General features: G+C 48.7%; 3 protein-coding genes across 4 annotated transcripts; 2 read left to right on the plus strand and 1 right to left on the minus strand.

The window, feature by feature from the left end:
- Positions 1–720: 720 nt before the first annotated feature.
- mrps21 (mitochondrial ribosomal protein S21) lies at positions 721–2,221 on the minus strand. Its single transcript, XM_056582869.1, has 2 exons — positions 2,070–2,221; positions 721–1,309 (listed from the first exon to the last, which is right to left on the minus strand). The coding sequence occupies exons 1-2, from the start codon at positions 2,150–2,152 to the stop codon at positions 1,129–1,131; spliced, it is 264 nt and encodes an 87-aa protein (XP_056438844.1). The 5' UTR covers positions 2,153–2,221; the 3' UTR covers positions 721–1,128.
- Positions 2,222–7,199: 4,978 nt separating this feature from the next.
- Positions 7,200–11,786, plus strand: LOC130375818 (26S proteasome non-ATPase regulatory subunit 4-like). The gene is made up of 10 exons (XM_056582928.1): positions 7,200–7,313; positions 7,848–7,988; positions 8,132–8,246; positions 8,895–8,981; positions 9,098–9,166; positions 9,336–9,551; positions 9,715–9,823; positions 10,155–10,286; positions 10,675–10,727; positions 11,485–11,786. The coding sequence occupies exons 1-10, from the start codon at positions 7,288–7,290 to the stop codon at positions 11,656–11,658; spliced, it is 1,122 nt and encodes a 373-aa protein (XP_056438903.1). The 5' UTR covers positions 7,200–7,287; the 3' UTR covers positions 11,659–11,786.
- A 95-nt stretch (positions 11,787–11,881) lies between these two features.
- On the plus strand, positions 11,882–21,007 carry znf687b (zinc finger protein 687b). Of its 2 annotated transcripts, none has more exons than XM_056582926.1 (10): positions 11,882–12,762; positions 13,097–15,457; positions 15,631–15,950; positions 16,278–16,462; positions 16,714–16,890; positions 17,231–17,393; positions 17,496–17,822; positions 18,740–18,840; positions 18,943–19,030; positions 20,238–21,007. In XM_056582926.1, the coding sequence occupies exons 2-10, from the start codon at positions 13,111–13,113 to the stop codon at positions 20,958–20,960; spliced, it is 4,431 nt and encodes a 1,476-aa protein (XP_056438901.1). In that variant the 5' UTR covers positions 11,882–12,762; positions 13,097–13,110; the 3' UTR covers positions 20,961–21,007. The 2 variants fall into 2 exon arrangements, with proteins under 2 accessions (XP_056438901.1, XP_056438902.1); XM_056582927.1 differs by having other exon boundaries at positions 11,882–12,403; positions 15,631–15,926.

A 21,007-nucleotide genomic window follows, 5' to 3' on the forward strand; every position in this document is an offset into this window, starting at 1 on the left:
CAACGTCGTCTCTCGGCCTTTGTTTCAACATAAATACAACCCCACGCAAATGCAGCTTTATTTGTTGACCTATTTTTCTTTAGAAATACAAGCATATTTTCAACACAAAGGCTACATTTTAGCATAAAATGTAGACCTATGTCCTTCTAGTTGACTTAAATGTGTTTTAAATGAGTAGGCTATTGGATGGGTTCATGATGACCCCTTTGTAACATGCAGACCTACTTTAGCGATTGTTGTTTATCCCATCGCGTTCAAATATTGTCTTTCCACCGTTCTGTTCTCATGATCCGTATAATGCCAATTAAACATTATTTCAACACATTAGCTATAGTAAAATCACCCAACGCATCAGGCATGAAGTGAATATAAAAATAGATTGCAAATCAACTGAACACTTGGGTATCACTCTTCCTGCATGTTGAACCAATAGTTTTAGGACAAACATTATTTCTGTATCTTAACTTTTATCCAGAAAACATGTACATTCATCTTCATATTGAATACAAAATTAGTTTGCATTAATAAAGTTTTTTTTTTAAATAGTTTGCATTGTTGGAGGCTGGTGCTCAGATTGTCAATAAACAGTCTACGCTCTAGCAACTAGGCCTACTCCACTTTGCAGTTCCAACAGTAAAATTGTCATCACAAAAAATGGCCTACATTCAGATGCTCACCAATTGGTCAATGATTGGGCTTCAGGACAGCAATAATGAAAACGTGCATAATTTTTTATTTTTTATTTACAGTTATTGTTTGGCAAAACCAGCCACATTGATGAAAACAAAACTAAAAAGGGATCCTACCTAAGAAGCAGTTGTACGACTGAGTTCATGCAATTTTATGTTTGCTAAACATGATACAAATCTGGAGATGAAATAGTCAAAATCAATAATCAGAGTGTAGCAATATAGATTGAAACATATTCGAGGCACTGCCAATTATTTAAATAACATGGACAATTCTGTCAAAAAGATGCACATATTTCCTTTTACATCTGGGGTATACATCAGTCAATGAATTGCAGGACCCAATCTAGTTATATTCCTCAAAGTTCACAAGGAATTCATCACTTTCGTTTTTCTTCGTTTAACCACCTGGTCCCGCAATCCTAGCGTTTCCTTTGATTTAACATCCCACCCAGGCATCGTCTCTGTACGTCCTGGAGACGAAGGCTATCTTCCTGGCCATGTCGGAGTTGTAGATACGCTTGCAGTTCTCAAAGTTTTTCCTCTGTCGCTCTCGGCATGGCTTCTCAAAGTAGCGTTTCCGCTTCACAGCCTCAATGACGCCATCATGAGCCAGGACTCTTGAGAATGGAGACAAATATAAATTAAGAATGGCATATCGAAAAAATTAAGCTGAAAGATTAAATAATGGACATTGCCCCCGCCAAAGTGGACAAAACTTAAAGAAAGACGGAATATGTGCCGTTTGTTGTTTAGCTAAAAAAAAAAAAGTACCACCTCAAATGACTGTCCAGGTGAGATCTGTGTTGCAAGTAAACCCCTTTTATCTTTGTCCATGGACCACTGCTTGTGGTTCAATCAAATTACATTTGTGTAAGTTACGGCAAATTACATTTGTGTAAACTAAGGCTATATAGAACTGAAAACATTGAGATTTGGTATTCCATACACAAGCAACATATAGGTAATATATACCGCAAACTAGTTAAAATCGTAAGTGTTTCAATTAAATGTAAGGACCAATCACTTTACTAGTTTCGCCTCTACCAACGCTCCCTCTGTAAAAAGGGTGTGTGTTTTTGATGATATTGTGTTATAGAAGACGATACCAAAGCGGTTTTAAGCCACTGTGCCCTTAATTGAAGGATTCTGTTCATTTCCTGTCTCCCCAGTTCATGATTATTCCAATAAACAATCATTCAATTATATGAATAAACCCAACATCTAGGGCATTAATTACGTTGCACAGCTGAGGTTACTTTGACATTGAACCGGAGCGGAAGTTAGCAAGCGGTTCATAAGAATATGTACAGAACTACAATTGTCTTCCTGGTATAGAAAAAAATACAAACTATAATAAATCAATATTCATATTTCCACCTGTTTAAAGTCTTGTACGCGGCATCGACATTGCCTTCTTGAACCATTACTGTACGTGCAACGAAGCGGAGATGGTTTGCCATGTTTAGTCGGTAGTGCTCCCATAAAACGGACCGGGCAGAAACAGACTCGTTCTTCTTCGTCGTTAATTTGTGGATGAAAACTAGTTTAGAGGTGCATATATCGCCCCCTAATGCACTGGGGTGTAAAGTCACATCCTACATATTATAGATCAGTGGTTCTCTAACTTTTTATACCGCGTTCCACCTCAGAAAGCATTTTTCTTCAAGTAGGCCTACCACCATCATGACCAATGTTATAAAATATAAAAAAAATACTGTAACGTAGGCCTGCGGCCCTATTCAGCTGTGCACAGCTAACGCATGAGGTACATTTAACAATTGTATACCAACAACCTTTTTTTGAAAAAGCATTAAAACTAATGAGAAGGCTGCGTGTTCGGTTGTAAGATGGCGTTTAGGATGCGATGCTTTCATTTCTATGAACATCACCATATACTTACCACCAGCCAGCTGTGCTTTGTCACAGTTTTTTACAGTTCTACTCAAAATATGGTTCTCCTGTCTGCATTTCTATTCTAAATAGGCCTAGTTCGTTTGGAGCCACGATCGTAGTGTTTTTGAACCATTTATATTTGTAGCTCTTATATCTTGCCGTCAGTTTAGCTTGTAATCGTGGATTTCTACGAAACAAATTATTAAAATAAAAAGGAAAGGCAAAACTAATTTTAGGGTTATTAACCATGTGAGAGATCGATAGAGCTGCAAGCTGCAACATGTCCCGGAAGCGAATTTCTGAATTTTAGAATACTGACCCCAAAAAGCCAAACTGCAAAACAGCAGCCAGACAGCCGACTCCCTGCCAGAGGCCCCCTGTCCCTCCACAGCAGCGCCAGCACCCCTGAGGGGGAGAGTTCAGAGCAGCTATGTAGCGGAGAAAAAGACTGCAGTAATGCGAACCCCCTCCGGTTGCCACCTGCGGTAACACTCTGTTGGTGAAGAGCCCTGCCAACCAACAGAGTTTGACTTCCCAGCCAGGCGCTCTGGAAATGAAAACGTATTATTTGGTTATTACGTTAAGTTCAACTTCTCTATTGTTATGTTATTATAATAAGTCAAATTCCTAAGCTTTGACCCCTCAGTCATAGCAGCAAAAGCATAGTAGGCTAGTGTGCGTTTTATAGTTAAGTTCATGTGCCTTGTTCTGTTGCTACCCGTATAGCGTAGCTGTGACTCTCTGTCAATAATTAAGTCTTCTGATTAGAAATAAACCTGCATTCCGTGTGTGATCTGTCCATAGCTGAGTATGGTACTCATCTGCTTCGACATAAAGCATGTTGTGGTTCAACAGGTCTGTTGTAGTGTAAAACAATCTAAAACTGGTGTAAAATGTTGCTGGCCATATTAATACGAAAACCGGGGATGCGCCGCGGTGCAGCAGGTGGAGGTTGTCTGCCGAGAGCTGGAGACCATAGAGGGAGGCGATTGGAGAAAGCATCAGGAGCAGGATACCGACCTTCGGCCGGTATTGCAGTGGGTGGAGGCGCAGCGAAAACCACCGTGGGAAGGGGTGGCCGCCCTCTCCAGAGTTGTCAAGGGACTGTCGGCCAAGTTTGGGATCCTGCGCCTCTGCCGGGGCGTGCTGCAGCAGGCCTGGAAGGAGCCGGCCACGGGCGAAGAGAGGTGGCAGGTCTTGGTCCCCAAGGGCCTACAGGGGGCAGTGCTCGAGGCCATGCATGGAGCCGCAGGGCCGGGGCACTTTGGGGTTGCTAAGACACTCGGACGCCTACGCCAGGGTTTTTTTACTGGTGCCGGTCCCGTAGGGATGTCGAGGACTTTTGCCAGCGGTGTGTGACCCCTGCACCGCACGGTAGGGCCCCACCGGGCGCTCACAGGCTCCCCTTCAGCAGTGTCTGGTGGGCGCGCCTATGGAGAGGGTGGCGGTGGATGTAGTGGGGCCGCGGCCCCGCTCGGACCGAGGCAACCGCTATGTTCTCACGGCCATGCGTCGGCCCACCTATTGGCCCAGGAGCAGCAGCAGAGGGCAGGGGGGGAGACAGAAAAGCAACTACGATGTAAAAAGCAAAAGGCCGGCATTTCCAGGCAGGAGAGCTAGTTTGGGCGTTCAATCCCCAAAGGAAGAAGGGGAGATGCCCTAAACTGGACAGTCCTTGGGTGGGTCCCTGTCGAGTTCTGGAGAGGCTGGGTGAGGTGGTGTACTGAGGGTGGCCACTGCACAGAGACAGACTGGCAATCGTACCGAGGGGGTGCAGCCCCACTGGCCTAGGGGGGTCCAGCGACTCCTCGCTGCCGCCCCGCCCGGCTACACCGGCGGGGCCTCGGTCTGTCGCCCTTCCCCCAGCTACCGGGGGTCACCAGCCCTCCCCTGTATCCGATACCCTTTGCCCCCCGTCCCCCCTTCCCCTCCAAGGGGCTGAAAACCCCATACCCTTTACACCGGAGTCCTGGGGGTGGTTGCACCAACTGGTCCTAACTAAGCCTTGTCGTAACTGCTAAGTAGGTCTTAGTTAAGACCTGGCGTTAGAATGGAACTAAAGGCTGGTTTATGCTCGGTTACGTAAGCGTAAGCGCAAGCGCAAGAGGCCCTTGCGCGCCCTTGCGCCCCCCTTGCGCGACTTCTCACGTCTTGCGTGCGTCGGGCGATTTTTCTAGACTTGCGTCATTTTTTACGTAAGCTTTTACGCGAGTCGCCCAGCCTGCAAGGCTGTGATTGGTTTGCTGGTCTGGTTACTACTTCCTGTCTGGAGTATCACCCGGCAGGCTCATATACAAAAGCATTAACCTGAAGTGAAGTTAACTTTGCTGCCAACACATTATGTCGTTTTAAAATGTAGAGAGATATGCACATTTATACAACCCCAATGATCAACAACTTCATCACCCCTGTTCCTCTGTCTGTTGCCATCATTCACTGTGTATGGGGAGAACACGATCTGGCACATAAACAAACCAACGACTCCCACAGACAAAGACGTCATTCTCGAGGTCGTCTTCAACGAAAAACTTTCCTCCACATATTACTCCACCTACTGTTCTGGCGGTAAATTGCTTGGCAACACGCGCAACACGCGCAACCTAAAAGGGAGCATGAATTGCTTTGAGTAAATTTTGCGCAACAACGTAACACCAACGCTGAAGCATGCAGCCGCCTTAACGCCGGTTGGAGCAACGTGACTTACGCCTGGTCTTAACTACCGGTACGCCCGGTCTTAGCCAAGCGCGGCCATGTGAATGTCCCATGGAATGCGCATATCACCGCGTTGCTAGGATACCACGTGACAACAGCTATTTACTATTTTACTTGACATGCTGTTGAACACCGAAATAAATAATTCATTCGTTCATTCATTGTCATTCATCAATTGTGTTAATGCCTAACAATAAAACACTGCAAACGAATGTCATTAAAAAAAATATTTGTAATGTCTGGTTTACAACGAGCAGGCATTTGGACGGGAATGGTTATTTTTGACAGAATTTGCATTGAACATCATCAAATGACAAGGACAAATTGAGTTGTTTTGAGACTGTAGGAGAGATCTGTTTAATGTGTCGGCCTATATAAAACATATAAACATAATTAAAACAACATTCACAACTGATTATAAGTTGAGAACGGACTAATCGGCCAGCGATATCCCGACAGGCGGTCGATCTGAACACTGATCATATTGCCAGCTGTGTTTTGAAATGCCCGGTTTGCATTGAAGCGAAGCGCATGAGCAGTTGCAAGGATGGTGGTAGCGCTGCATTGGATTGGATGTAATTGCTATAGAAACAGAAACAGCCTGGAATTTCAACTCTACGCCTGCCCCTGACCAGGCGTAGGATTTACGCCTAGTCAGTGAAAAGAACGCCAAGCCCAGTTGGTGCAACCGGCGTAACGGTTAGGTTGGACTTAAGGCTGGTTTATGCTCGGTTACGTAAGCGTAAGCGTAAGCGCAAGCGCAAGAGGCCCTTGCGCGCCCTTGCGCCCCCCTTGCGCGACTTCTCACGTCTTGCGTGCGTCGGGCGATTTTTCTAGACTTGCGTCATTTTTTACGTAAGCTTTTACGCGAGTCGCCCAGCCTGCAAGGCTGTGATTGGTTTGCTGGTCTGGTTACTACTTCCTGTCTGGAGTATCACCCGGCAGGCTCATATACAAAAGCATTAACCTGAAGTGAAGTTAACTTTGCTGCCAACACATTATGTCGTTTTAAAATGTAGAGAGATATGCACATTTATACAACCCCAATGATCAACAACTTCATCACCCCTGTTCCTCTGTCTGTTGCCATCATTCACTGTGTATGGGGAGAACACGATCTGGCACATAAACAAACCAACGACTCCCACAGACAAAGACGTCATTCTCGAGGTCGTCTTCAACGAAAAACTTTCCTCCACATATTACTCCACCTACTGTTCTGGCGGTAAATTGCTTGGCAACACGCGCAACACGCGCAACCTAAAGGGGAGCATGAATTGCTTTGAGTAAATTTTGCGCAACAACGTAACACCAACGCTGAAGCATGCAGCCGCCTTTAGAACGCCAAGTTACGACGGCGCGTAGTTAAGACCAGGCTTACGCGCATAAGAAAAGTAATGTTGATCAGTGTTGTGCCTGTTGTTATATTGGGGGTTGAAGGTCATTCTTTTAAAGGGAAATTAGTTATTCTGAGGGCTGTGTTTTTTTTCTGTGATTCCTCGGGGCGAGGAACTTTGTGAAGGGGGGGGTAATTTAGCATCACAGGGTTTGGGAGATAGGTGCGGGCCATCTCAGAGGGGGTTCTAGGTGTTTCCTTCTGCGCAAGGGTGGTTGTTGTGGTTTTCCGGTCGAGCTGTTCCTGCCTGTCCCAGTTGTGGAATTCAATAAACCCGCTGTAGCCTTACTTCGCTCACTGCCTCGCCTGTGGTCATTACAATACTTTACTTCACTCTACTTTTAACAAAGATATTTGACGCATGCTACTTATGTCAGAAAACTCAAGATAATCATATAAACGCGATAAGAGAATAGTTTACTATTCGAGATATTCAAATAACAGTTGAATATTTAATATATTACTCGCATTATTATCTTTGAGGTTTTTATCCGATCCAGTAGAGAGCGCTAATGCACTACAGAAGTGGGGGTGAAACAGGTTTACGGCTGACGAAGAAGAGCATGCGCCAGAGAGAGCAACAAGAAGTTCAAAATGGGGCTTGAAAGTACTATGGTCTGGTAAGAATGATACAAATATCTATTACTGTCATTGCATTTAGTGAGTTTACATTTATTTTTGAGTAAGTAATAATGGTAATTTGGTCTTAATCCAAATCTAAACGAGTCACGTTAGCTAGGTAATGCATTCAATCCTGCTACATGGACTGAGTCATTGTAGCTAACGCTAGCTATCGTCAGGTTTTACCCGTCGCCTTTAATACACTATTTATGTTTTCCGGAAGAAGATAGATATAATAGATGTATAGTCTTAACTACTTTACTAAGGTTGACTATTGGGCACCTGCCTTGGGATGAATATAGCGTTAGCAAATACTGAAAACGGTAGGCCTACAATATCCCATTTATTATTTGAGGGATAGCCGATTTCTTCCTAAACATTTCCTTTCCAAATTCGTTTATTGTTTAACGGCAATACAGACGCTAGGTTGTTATTGCTGTTCAGTTAAGTAATCGGCAAATTAACACCTTTACGTCTGTGAAAAACGAAGTGGTTCCGTCATAACACATTCATTCTCCCCCTCCCCCCACCAGTGTGGACAACAGTGAGTATATGAGGAATGGAGACTTCCTACCCACACGTCTACAGGCTCAGCAAGATGCTGTCAACATCGTTTGCCACTCCAAAACACGCAGCAACCCAGAGAACAACGTTGGACTCATCACCATGGCAAAGTAATCCATCCGAATGACTTATGTCTCATGCTATGACGAATGTTTCTAAGAAAAATCAAAGGTCGAAATCTCAACACAAATATTTGCCGTTCGATTATGATGGTTCTAAAGAGAAAACCTTGATATTTCCTGTTTCTCTACAGTAACTGTGAAGTCCTGACCACGTTGACCCCAGATATGGGTCGAATCCTGTCCAAACTACATGCTATCACACCCCGTGGCAATATCTGCTTTTGTACTGGCATCAGAGTGGCTCATGTGAGAAACATCAGTTGTTTATGTTGTTGTGTTATACCTCGTTGGAAATCACTCAGTTCCCAGTCCTGGTGTTCATATGACTTTTTTTTTTTTACATACTGCTGCCGAGTTTGTATGCCAATTGCTCAGTCGAAACAAATGTAAAGTTAAACACCACGCTCATTCAGATTTGTGGCATCAGACTTTAGATATAATGTTCATTTAAAGTCAGATACAATCGTTATTTATAGGACAAGAATAGATCTGAATTGTATTTGTGTATTCTTTAAGATTTTATCAATGAACTTCAACTATCAAAATTGGGATGTAGGTAGAATCTAAACCCCTAGTTATAAGTATGTTAAACCCACCTGCGGCCTCATTAGTAGGATACTTTAACAGTGATCCATGATTCCATGACCAATTAGCTTTTCCGGATGCAATAAATGAGGGCTTTGAAGCCTGTCAACCCTTCATTTTTTATCACATCGAATTAATATCTTTATTCGTTATGGGAGTCAGAGGACGAGAAATGGATAATCCGGAAATCCCCATGTTCAGAGAAGTGCTTGCTCTATTCACAGTTCTGGTTTAAGTTTTAAGATGTTTAACCTGCTTTTTTGAAGCGCCCCCTGTTCTATATTCAAAGCATTGTCTCTTTTATTATAGTTGGCGCTCAAACACAGGCAGGGGAAAAACCACAAGATGAGGATTATTGCCTTTGTTGGAAGCCCAGTTGAGGACAACGAGAAAGATGTGAGCATAAAAAAGAAATCCATTTATAATTTAAACATGTTGGCTGTTTTTCTCTCCTGCAGTACACTTGTTGCGTTGTTCTGTCAACTTACCCTCCTTTTGTTTCAACCATAAAGCTTGTCAAACTGGCCAAACGTTTGAAAAAAGAGAAGGTCAATGTGGATATCATCAACTTTGGTGAAGAGGTGAGAAGACATGTTAGTTTGTCACTACTTAGTTAGTTTCTACTCCAAAACCAAGACACGCGCATGTAGTCTAAAAAGAAAACAACTTTAATGCCAAGCGCCATTCCGATATGTATTATTTTCTTTACATTGCCGTCTTTCCGTCCCTGCCCCCATTGCGGCCGTCCAGGAGTTAAACACAGAGAAGCTGACTACTTTCATCAACACCCTGAATGGGAAAGAGGGAACGGGCTCTCACCTGGTCACCGTTCCTCCAGGCCCCAGCCTCGCCGACACACTGCTGTCCTCACCCATCCTGGCCGGGGAGGGTGGTGCCATGATGGGGCTCGGGGCCAGCGACTTTGAGTTTGGCGTGGATCCCAGTGCTGACCCAGAGCTGGCGCTGGTAATGCAACGCTTAACATTCTAGTTCATCATTGACACATTTAGACGGCCCTTATTTACATGCTGTAGGTTATAGTATAGCTGTGGTCCACCAATATGGTCAGCCAGTGCGCCTCGGATATGTCCACTTATCGTGGCATGGTGTATGCCTCCCCCCCAACCAGGCGCTGCGCGTGTCCATGGAGGAGCAGAGACAGAGGCAGGAGGAGGAGAGCCGTAGAGCAGCGGTGGCCTCTGTGACAGACGGCAGCATGCCTGTGTCAACACCAGAGGGTAACACACACACACACACACACACACACACACACACACACACACACACACACACACACACACACACACACACACACACACACACACACACACACACTCCCTACCTGAACTAGTGGTAAACATTACAATATGAAGAGCCCTTGTTGTTTGCAAAGTAATTTGACAGGGAACTGAAAGCAACATAGATGGGAATGTAAAACAATAATAATAAAAAGAAAGTAAAAGTAGGGCTGCGGGGGCTTATGGAGGGAAATGAGCCTTGAATGTTAGTTGGAGGGGCATGAGGAGGTTGGGGGTCTGTCACTGACTGGATTTGTCTGGTTTGTTGCAGAACCAGAAGAGGCTTGGCTGAAGACGGCCGAGGCGCAGCCAGAGGCTGGCGTCAAGGCGCTCCCAGACTTCAGCAGCATGACGGAGGAGGAGCAGATTGCTTACGCCATGCAGATGTCTCTCTCCGGAGGAGGTACGCTGAGCCATGCATGTCCACGGCTTCACTGCGTGTTCGCTATACACCCGTCTGCGTTTACCTCACCGCTGGTGGCGAAAGGTCGACAAAATGCCTGCAAAAATACCTTTTTAAAGGGAAAAATGTCATGTTTAACTTAGTATAAAATTCCTGATGGCAAACACCAGTTAAACTACTTTATGTGTAATGGGCAACCTTAGCAGTAGCTCGTTCACAATACCAATGCTTATGGCTTAGAACCGCACTACATATAATGCAAGTTTGGTGCAGGGAGGGTGGCCTCCTACACGATGCTATCATGTTCCTTAAACTGAGTAGGCCTATGCTGCATGTAAAGGTGCCATGGATCTCTTTAATGGGATATTCTTCTCTGTATTGCCGTTAGAATACGGAGAGATGGATACCGCAGCCGCGATGGACACGACAGAAACAGCCAAGGTGAAGTATTCACGTGCAGCAATTCACTGTATCCCATGGGCTCGACTCACTCTTGCCTGGCCACCGGCACCATGTGGTCAATTGTGGTATTGCAACAATAGGAAGGAAAGGGACTCTAAAAATATAAATAAATAGATAGTTGCAACTGATTTTAAAGGGATTATCTTTTGATGGAGAGTTGTCCGCACTGGTTTGAAATGAGTTGAGGTCATCCCAAGGTATGTGAAAAGACTCTAGATTGAGAAGTTTTTGGCCAGGTTGGTGTGAACCTCTGCTTTAGTATAGCGTATAACTTCTAGTTCATAATTTATCTTGTTGACAATGATAAAGTATAGAGTAGTCAACCATGGTACAGCTAGACTACTAAACATTTGTTTTACTTTCAGAAATGTGCTCTGCCTAAAATACAATGCAGAAGCACACCGCAACCACAATAGCTAGCTTGTTTAGGTAGTTTCAGTACTATACATCTGTGTTTGAGTCCCACTCGACTCCCATTCTCATTGGTTTCTGTTGGCAAGTAGGGCAACCAACCACCTGGGAAAGTCTTCCGAGAATATCTGTTTCACCTATTTAATTCATTTATAAAAAATAATTTTCCGAAAATGAGATCTCTAATTTCTTCATGTCATCTGCAGCAGAGTCTTCAATATGCCAGGAAGTGCTATGTGCACAATGTAATATTTAATATTTTGTGAAAGTACATGGAAAAGTAAGTGGTCTTTCTTTGTAACTAACACAAGCTGTTTTTATTCAGGAGGAGGATGACTATGATGTGATGCAAGACCCAGAGTTCCTTCAGAGTGTCCTGGAGAATCTCCCGGGTGTAGACCCTAACAACGAGGCCATTCGCAACGCCATGGGCTCCCTGGCCTCCCAGACAGGAAGCCAAAAGGATGGCAAGAAGGACGAGGAGGAAAAAAAGAAATAAGGAAGCAAGCAATGAGAGCTCTCCTGGCTGGAGGCCCCAAACAGTCAAGATGAAACACGAAATTGCGAGATAAAACATGATATTGCATACTACCGCAGGTTAATGAAAATATACATATATAAATACTGTTATTACTTTGGCCTAGCCCACTCCCTTGCATTACATCTGTTGCTTTATTTTCTATATTCGGAATGGAATTGGTTGGACAACCAGTAAAATAACCACCATAACATAGTATTTGTGTATTGAATCTGGAGTATACAGTTGACAAACCCAATAATATCTAGGGGTTTAAGTATATCGTGGCCTACACCGATAGCCTTTTGCTTTCTTTACCTGAAGTGTACAGGCTGTCATACCAAATTTAGGTAATATTGTATTTAGGAATACCAAAATTCTGACGTAAATTTTTCCTACTTACTTAGTTTTATTTTGCAATAAAAATGTGTATTGAATTATTTGTTTACCTCAGTTATTTGAGTGGTTAATTGACAATATAATGTGTAATAGCAGGATTTCCCTTATTTGTGTGAAGTGATATTGGCCAAAGAAGGATTTGCATTGTTAACTTTGCATCTATTTCACCAAAATTATGTAGATCTGGTTATTGGCTACATGAAGTACATGAGCAGTAGCCAATTTAAGTTTTAGATTAATAAATCTATGAGATGATGGTCATGTGACGGGAAGCACAGCTTTTTCGGCTGAAAAACGGGCTAGGAATACTCGGGAATCGTACATCCAGGTAAACAATCCAAATTCATGCACTATAAATGAGTCATTACAGACCCAACTATCCTCCAGTGTCACAATGACGACCGTGCTTGTCTTTCCTTTGTACCGCTAAGAAACCTTTTACAACAGAGGCTCGGTTTGATTGTATTTAATGGCGTATGCTAGCTAGTTAGCTAAATGACCCCTTGCATCTTTGGCTGGAGCTCGGCGACCAGCTAGCCAACGGCGACCGTGAAATAACTGCTCGCAACAACCATTTCTGCAGCCAGTTAAGGTTGCATTTGAAACTGCAATATTCCTAATTGCACGACTACTGGAGTGCATAAAGCGATTTTGAGAATGGCTGTAAACATCACCCGCACATAAGTGGTGAGCTTTTTCCTTTGAAGAGATGATAGTGGAACGCTAGCCCCTTTCGGTAGCGCTAGCTAGCATTATATGTTGCTATAACTGCAATGATACATGTTCATATACATAAAACGCTAACCTGTTATATCTGGTCAGTTCTTGAATTTATGAACAAGCGGCATGTATAAGATTCAACATCCAATATTTATGCAATATGTAACGTCGTGTGTGCAGAATAACGTGTGGCATTTCAAGCTATTGACAGCGATGTGGGCAATACAACGGGGGACGTTTATAACCATTGAATTGACACACAGACTCCATTGTTACATTTATTATCTTTTTATTTTTTAAGGATTTAATCCCGGTATGGGGGACATGAAGACCCCAGATTTTGACGACCTTCTGGCAGCGTTTGACATACCTGACATCGATGCCAAAGAGGCCATTCAGTCAGCCCCGGATGAGGCTGAGGGCCACCATGGGCCTGCTGGGGCCCCCCTGGGAAAATCAGACAGTGTTGTGGGTGTGGGCCAGTCCTTAAGGCCACAAAGCCCCTCTGACCCTCAGGCCGATACTTCTATTGTTAGTGTAATTGTCAAGAATAAAGTCCGTCTTGAGGCAGTGGATGGAGGGGATCGGGACGCGGAACAGAATCCTATTGATGTTATTGCAGGGGTCGACGTGGGACCCAGGCTTGGCGCGTGTGCCCCTGGTATGACTGAATCGGAGGCCCTTAACCACAACGGTTTTGGGGCATCTGGGGTCCCCGCTCCTATCCAACTGAGCCAAAGCCAGTCCAATGGATCGCCATGGTCGCTGAGTACCCCAAAGATGTCCTTAGAGGCAGGTGTGGGAGGGACTAAGACTCACAAGCAGGGCGGGAACATTTTCAATAGACTTAAACCCCTGGTGACCCAGGGGACAGGAGACCCCGTCGGCCGAGCCAGGAAGATGCAGCTGCTGCAGCAACAGCATCAGCAGCAGCAGGAAGGGGTCCAAGACAGGGTGGACGGGGGGAAAGCCTCCTTACCATCCTCTTCCTCTCTATCGGCCGTCCCTTCTCCTCTCACCACGGGCGGCTCCGTCGGTCTGTCCTCTCCGTTCTTCCCCACGTCCAAGCCGCTGCCCCCGACGCAAACGTCCGCACCGTCGTCCCAACCCTTTAACGGCGCCGCCAAAGCCGGCTTCCGACCTCGAGAATCGGAGGAAGAGGACGACGACGACGACTCCGACTCGGATCTGGGGGGTGCCCTCGTGATCCAGGAGAGCCCCAGCTCCCCGACGCATGCGCCCCCTCAGCTGAGCCGTCGCTACAAGGCAGTCGGCGGCGGCGGCGTCGAGTCCTCCATCTCCGCCCCTTCGCCCAACGCGGCGGCCGCTCACCCTAAGCCCGGGGACACGCCGTCAGGGGCCGGCCTCACCTCGTCGGCGCCACAAACGTCCTCCACAGAGAGCCCCCCGGGGGAGCAGAGGAACCCCGAGCACGTCATTGAGGAGAGGGACTCGCCGGAGAGCCCCGAGCCGGAGACGCCCAAAGCGACGGTGGCCGCCGCGGCCCAGCGCTGCTCCAGCCCCGCCTCCGCCGCCACCCCGCCCTCGGCCTCGGACCTCCGGGAGCCAAAGGAGGAGGAGGAGGAGATGGAGGTGGGCAACGGGGTCGACAGGGTCGTGGAAGGTAAGGCGGACACGCAGAAGCCCGACGCCGCACAGGCGGTCGAGGAAAAGATGGAGGTGGACGAGGGTAAGACTAAGCCCGAGTCCACCGGAGGAGGAGGGGTGGGCACACCAGCGACCCCCTCGCCCGGCGCCCCTTCAAGACCCCTCAAAGTTCGGATTAAAACCATCAAGACGTCCACAGGGGGAATCACCAGGACTGTAACCCGGGTCGCACCCAAAGGTGGGGCCTCGGCCAAGGGTTCGGAAGGTAAAGGCCAGACCGCCGGGCGCAAGGTCCTAGCGAACAAGGCCTCAAAGACGGAAGCCTCCCCCGGCCACGCGGCCGCCGCGTCGCAGCAGAAAGTCAAAGCGCTCAACGCTCTGCCCGTGTCCACGCTGGCGGCGAGCAGCGTCATGCTGGCCGCCGCCACCAAGGTCCAAAACAAAATGGCGGCCAACGACAAGGCCAAGGTGTCCGCCACGGCCGTCAGCATCACAAAGTCGTCCGCTCTGCCGGCCACGCCGGCGCCAGCCTCCTCGCCCAAGTTCTCGGTGGCGGCCGGCGGGATCAGCGTGCGCACCGCCGCCGCCAAGACGGCCAACGGCGGCGGCGCCGGCAACCTCCAGCCCAACAAGCCGGCGTCCATCGTGAACAGCACGGGCGCCGTGATCTCCCGCACGCAGTCCAGCCTGGTGGAGGCCTTCAACAAGATCCTCAACAGCAAGAACCTGCTGCCCAGCTACAAGCCCGACCTCTCGGCGCCGCCGCCCGAGTGGGGGCTGCCGCTGCCCGCCGCGGGCTACCGCTGCCTGGAGTGCGGCGACGCCTTCGCGCTGGAGCGCAGCCTGGCGCGCCACTACGACCGGCGCTCGCTGCGCATCGAGGTGACGTGCAACCACTGTGCCAAGCGGCTGGCCTTCTTCAACAAGTGCAGCCTGCTGCTGCACGCCCGCGAGCACAAGGAGCGCGGGCTGGTCATGCAGTGCTCCCACCTGGTCATGAGGCCCGTCACCGTGGAGCAGATGATCGGACAGCAGGACGCCACGCCCGCGACAGGTAACGCCCCTTTTCAGCTCACGCTGTCTCACAAAAATGGTTTAGAAATGAACCTAAAGCGGACATGGTTTCCGTTGTTGTTGTTGTTGTTGTTGATGCATCCCCGTTGAGTCCGAATTTGTCCACCATTTTACACGTCTTCTCCCCGGCCCCCCTCCTCGTCGACGGAGCAGGGGCGCTCTCGTCCTCCTCCCCGCCGGTCTCCTCACCCTCCGCCCTGCCCTCCGGGGCTGCGGCGGCCACCGCCAACAGCTCCAGTCCCGCCAAGGACGCCGGCTCCCCGGCCGGCGGCCAGCCCAGGCCGGTGCGGCGCGCCCCCCAGGGACCCCAGGCCCTGATGCCCCTGCCCTGCAAGAAGGCGGAGGCGCTGCAGTACAACAACTACAAGTGCCCCGAGTGCCAGAGCCAGTTCTCGGGCAAGGCCGAACTGGTCACCCACTTCCAGCAGATCCGAGCGACCCCCAACTCAGTGAGTCCTGGTGATGAGAATGCTGTAAGGGTCCTTCCTTGCTTCTGTTTATAACTTGTTAATACGGATCAAGTATTATTATATAACTTCTAGAATTATTTAATTTGTTATGTGCCTGATATAAAATTCCGTCATTTGATTTTGAAGGACTGAAAGTTCGGGGTCATTTTTGTGAAAACGTGGCTCATATGTAAACAGACCTTTTTCAGAAATACAATGGCATGTTTTACTCCAAGACACCAGAACTATAAAAGCACTGCATTCTACACCGAGTAGACTTTTAGTTTTTTCAATGAATGATTTTTTTCTTTCCAATGACCATTTTCCCGGTTGCTGGTTGGTTCTGAACAGACGTGCTCCCAGTGCTCCCCGCCGATGATGCTGCCAAACTCGTGCGCCGTCTCCGCCCACCAGAGGATCCACAAGCACCGCGCGCCCCACGTCTGCCCCGAGTGTGGGGGCGTGGCCCGCCAGGCCGGCTTCCAGACCCACCTGGACGAGGCCTGCCTGCACTTCGCCAGACGCATCGGCTTCAGGTTTGGAGACGTCTCGGGAATAATTACCTCTCTGGATGCATCGCTATAATTCAACAGTTGATTTGACTTGGTTGGGGACGTTCTGAAACCCTGTCTCTTTAGATTTCGGTGGAGAATTGTATCCTTCACACTTACTTCACTTCTTACTTGTAAAGAGTAGTGGCTGACTAAGTGCCGTCATTTAAAGCGACATTAAAACATTTTCTCTCCATATCCCGTCCTGCGTAGTGAACGCTGTGATCTGTGTGCAGGTGCTCCAGCTGCCAGGTGGTGTTCGGCGGGCTGAACTCCATCAAGTCCCACATCCAGACGGCCCACTGCGAGGTCTTCCACAAGTGTCCCAGCTGTCCCATGGCCTTCAAGTCTTCCCCCAGTGCCCAGAGCCACATCAGTACCCAGCACCCCACCCTCACCGGAGGACAGGCCAAGTACGCGTCACCTTAAGCTCAATTAACAGTTCTGCGCAAAGCACACTTACCAAGATCCATATCACGACTCTGAGATACGCCGCGGATCTCCCCATAGCTGCCTGCATTTACACTTCAAAGTCACGTTATCCCGAATACATGCGGACGAAATAACGTTTCTGACCCCGAATGTACACAAACCAAGTCTGGGTCCTCCCTATGTCATAGCTCTGTTTTTCCAGATTCTCTTATTATTATTTCGGTCTTTCAAATGATGCTGAGGTCATGTTCAAAGTGTAAAGTGAAGATACCAACACGATATACGTCTGTTGCAAATTTCTTTCTTTCTTTTCAATTCCAGAATGATCTACAAGTGTGTGATGTGCGACACAGTATTCACCCAGAAGCCCCTGCTGTACATGCACTTTGACACCCATCTGGCCAAGCAGAAGGTCCACGTGTTCAAGTGTCCCGACTGCACCAAGCTGTATGCACAGAAGGGCTCCATGATGGAGCACATCAAGGTACAGCAAGAACCAATGGATGTCATATTGAGTAACCATTATGTATGTGTGTGTATGAAATATCGGCAATGCCCTCTTTCACCCTCCCCCCCCCGCATCCAGACCGCACACAGAGGCCTGTCCGTCAAACAAGACGCCCAGTCCGATAGCCCCGCCCCGGCCCTGACCCCGGCCAATCAGGCTGCGCCGACCGCAGCCAAGCCCAAGCCCTTTGGCAACAAGACGGACAACTCCGACGGCGAGGACTGGGGGCGGGATCGGGAGGATGACGAAGAGGAAGAGGAGGAGGAGGAGGAAGAGGAGGAGGACAGTAGCGGGGGCGGCGGGGAGGACTTTGAGGCGCCCTCAGAGTGGACGTGTCCGCAGTGTCAGGCCACCTTCACGGACAACGACGACTACCTGAGTCACGTCAAGATGGAGCACGGCAAGGTCAGTCCTACTAATCAGAATAATAAATAGCATTAATATAGCACCGTTTTATTGCCTCTCGCAGCGCCGTGCTAGTGCTGCTTGATTATGGAAAAATCATGATCACGTTTATATTGGTCAATATAGAAATAACAATTATCTGAACGATTCGTTTTTTAGTTTGAAAACATGATGCATTTATTCAGCAAAAATAAAATAATATGTCCAAATCGAAAATGTTAATTGAAATATAATGTAGAATTATGTATCCAGCCGTTCTATTTATTATTTATATAAATCATTGAATGAATTTTTTTTTTTTACTTGATTATGTTAGTTGGGTGATGGTAGGGATTGAGTGGTTTTGTGTGTGTGCAGAGGATACCACACCTGAAGCACCACAATGCCCACCCCACTCTGGTTAGCCTATCCGGAAGGAAGGTATCCCATTAGAGAGCAGGTGGATGACTAGGGGGCCATGTCGGTACAAGAGCAGGGTTGGGTATTTTGCCGGGGCTAGCCCCCCTACTCCTCACCACTACGACCATATAGGGAGTAAGGACTTCCTGGCTTAACGCGTCATCGGGAGACAGTGCTGCTCTGGGACAGCCGAGACCTCCGTCTCCGTCCCGGCGTCTTTGGGAAGTAAACCCCACCAGTACCATCTGGTAACTCATCCAAGGCCAGGCCTGATCAGTTTCCACGGAAACGCATGGCAGCAGGCAGCCATGGTGTTGCACCATCTGGATTCAGTGATTGAATGTACCCCCTTGAAGTTAACTCTCTCTCTGTGTGTGTGTGTGTGTGTGTGTGTGTGTGTGTGTGTGTGTGTGTGTGTGTGTGTGTGTGTGTGTGTGTGTGTGTGTGTGTGTGTGTGTGTGTGTGTGTGTGTGTGTGTGTGTGTGTGTGTGTGTGTGTGTGTGTGTGTGTCTCCACAGTTCCCGTGTCGTATCTGCGGGGGCACGTTCAGCACCTCGTCCAGCCTGCGGCGTCACGAGCGGGTCATCCACGAGGGCAACAAGAGGGTGTTCCACTGCCAGTGAGTCTCCCCCAGGCCCCACTGTCCACATCGCCCCGCGCAACGCGCTGATGAAGTCACGCTGCCCGTAGTAACCGATCTCACGTATGGTTTACCTTACAGGTTTTGCACAGAAGGCAAGCGCACGTTTGGCAGCCGCTTCTTGTTGGACAAGCACGTTCGTCTTCATCACAGATCCACAGATGGACAGGTTGGTTAAGATACTTTTTTTCGGGGGGGGGGGGGGGTTTGACTATCGCATGAGATCAGCACTGAAGTAGAAAATGAAAGGTGAGCCGTACAAGGAACAAAGTGGTCTGGGTGATACCGTCGTAAATGCCTCACTAAAACGAGTGACCAGTGTGCTTTCTCCAAATGACTTGCCATGCATGCAAAGCATGGCGTTTACCGCTTAGTTGTTTGGATTCAATGCGTGTGGCGAAAGAGTTTTTGAATCTTTTATAACCGTTGTTTCAATCAAATCCAAAATGGCAATAAATGGTAAGGGGAGCTAGTGTCAAACCAAGTATATATTTCAAATATAATTTATATCAGGTCAATCCCACAATAAATGTCAGTTCACTTTTATCTCGGTTTTAGGAATCATATCAAAAATACTTCCACGATGAATCCAGAAAATAAACTTCAGACGTAATTCCAAAAGTAAATCAAAGTAAACTTCAGTAAACAACGTAAAACATCTTATTACCGTCTGGTCCAGCAGCCATCATAAGGCCCACAGTCCAACCCAAGGCCCCCGTTTGACCGGCTAGAAAACACCAGACCTACTGCACGTTTTTTCTTTTGAGATTTCCTCTCATGTATCACTAACTAGGGTCTGATCCCAGCTAGTTCAGCATGTCACTAGCATAGCTCCTTAATCGCACTTCCTGGAAAACCACCATTTTTAAATACTTGGTATGAAGCGACTCTGGGTGGCCTTGTCTGCCCCTACAGGTTGGAGGACTCCAAACCCTTTATATCATCTGCCTGAAGTCTGTCGACAAAATAAAGTCTTATCACAAAGAGCAATGTTCTACAGCTCTTGTTATTGTTTCATGAGAGCAATATTGAAAAATTGTGTTTTAGTGAAGGAACTCACGATAGTTTTATCACCCAGACCGGTTCAGTCCGCGTGATATCCCTGTTTCACAATAACGATCTGTGCGCTCGCTGCCAAATGGCACCACGCAGTACAAACCCATACGAGAAGAGCATTAATCAGAGCAGTCTTTGTCAGGACTTTATGGGCCTTCAGCTCTTTCCCTGCCAACCGGTCGTAAAAGTAGCATCCGGCGGTAATGGAAAATGTCTTTGGGTCTGGCTTGCACGCAATTTCCTCGTCATTGATGATTGGGGATCTTTCCGGGTTCCTCCGAGTCCTGACAGTCCGGCCCCCCTCGCTGTGTCTCCCCCAGGGCGCCCCTCAGACCCGCAAGCGGTCCGCCGCCGCCGCCCCCGGCGTCGACGGCCCCAGCAGCTCCTCGGAGCAGGACGGCGAGGGGGGCCCGGGCTCCGGCGCCAGGACGGGTCCGGGGGGGGCAGCGGACGAGGACGAGCCCCCTGAGGAGGGCGAGGAGCGGGAACGGGGGTCCGGCGGCGGCGGCGGGGGTCCCGCCAAGAGGACCCGCGGCGCGACCACCGTGGCCCCTCCCCCCGCGGAGCCCACGGAGGAGGAGGAGGGCGGCGCCGCCGCCAGCGCCAGCGTGTTCCGCTGCGTGCCGTGCGGCTTCACCACGGAGGACGGCGGCGAGTTCCAGCGCCACGTGCCGCAGCACCGCGCCGACGCCGCCTCCTTCCAGTGCCTGCAGTGTGGCGTGTGCTTCGCCTCGGCCGGCTCCCTGGGGCGCCACCGCTTCATCGCCCACCGCGTGCGCGACACCCAGGGCGAGCCCCCGCCCTCGTCGCACGGGCCCCCGGGCGGGGCCGGCTCCCCGGGCGACGGCGGCGGCGGCGGCTCCTCCCCCTCCTCCCTGCTCTCCCCCCAGGGCCAGCCGCAGCATGCGGGGGAGGAGGGGGAGGGCGGCATGGGCTGCAAGGTGTGTGGCCGGCGCTTCGACAAGGCCTCGGACCTGAACACACACTTCAGGACCCACGGCATGGCCTTCATCACCGCCCACAAGACGGACAAGCCACAGTAGCGGCCAGGCGCTGGTGCTCTCACACACACACACACACACACACACGC

Source organism: Gadus chalcogrammus, chromosome 22 (genome assembly GCF_026213295.1).
Source record: "Gadus chalcogrammus isolate NIFS_2021 chromosome 22, NIFS_Gcha_1.0, whole genome shotgun sequence".
Taxonomy (NCBI): Eukaryota; Metazoa; Chordata; class Actinopteri; order Gadiformes; family Gadidae; genus Gadus; species Gadus chalcogrammus.

Bases quoted from the DNA above. Each gene is read 5' to 3' on its own strand.
- LOC130375818 (XM_056582928.1), top strand. From the start codon at position 7,288: ATGGGGCTTGAAAGTACTATGGTCTG. The intron at 8,247-8,894 runs GTGAGAAACATC...CTTTTATTATAG, and splicing joins CTGGCATCAGAGTGGCTCAT to TTGGCGCTCAAACACAGGCA. The intron at 9,167-9,335 runs GTGAGAAGACAT...GCGGCCGTCCAG, and splicing joins TCATCAACTTTGGTGAAGAG to GAGTTAAACACAGAGAAGCT.
- mrps21 (XM_056582869.1), bottom strand. From the start codon at position 2,152: ATGGCAAACCATCTCCGCTTCGTTGCACGTACAGTAATGGTTCAAGAA. The intron at 1,310-2,069 runs GTGGAAATATGA...TCCATTCTCAAG, and splicing joins GCGTACAAGACTTTAAACAG to AGTCCTGGCTCATGATGGCG.
- znf687b (XM_056582926.1), top strand. From the start codon at position 13,111: ATGGGGGACATGAAGACCCCAGATTTTGACGACCTTCTGGCAGCGTTT. The intron at 15,458-15,630 runs GTAACGCCCCTT...TCGACGGAGCAG, and splicing joins GGACGCCACGCCCGCGACAG to GGGCGCTCTCGTCCTCCTCC. The intron at 19,031-20,237 runs GTTGGTTAAGAT...TGTCTCCCCCAG, and splicing joins ACAGATCCACAGATGGACAG to GGCGCCCCTCAGACCCGCAA.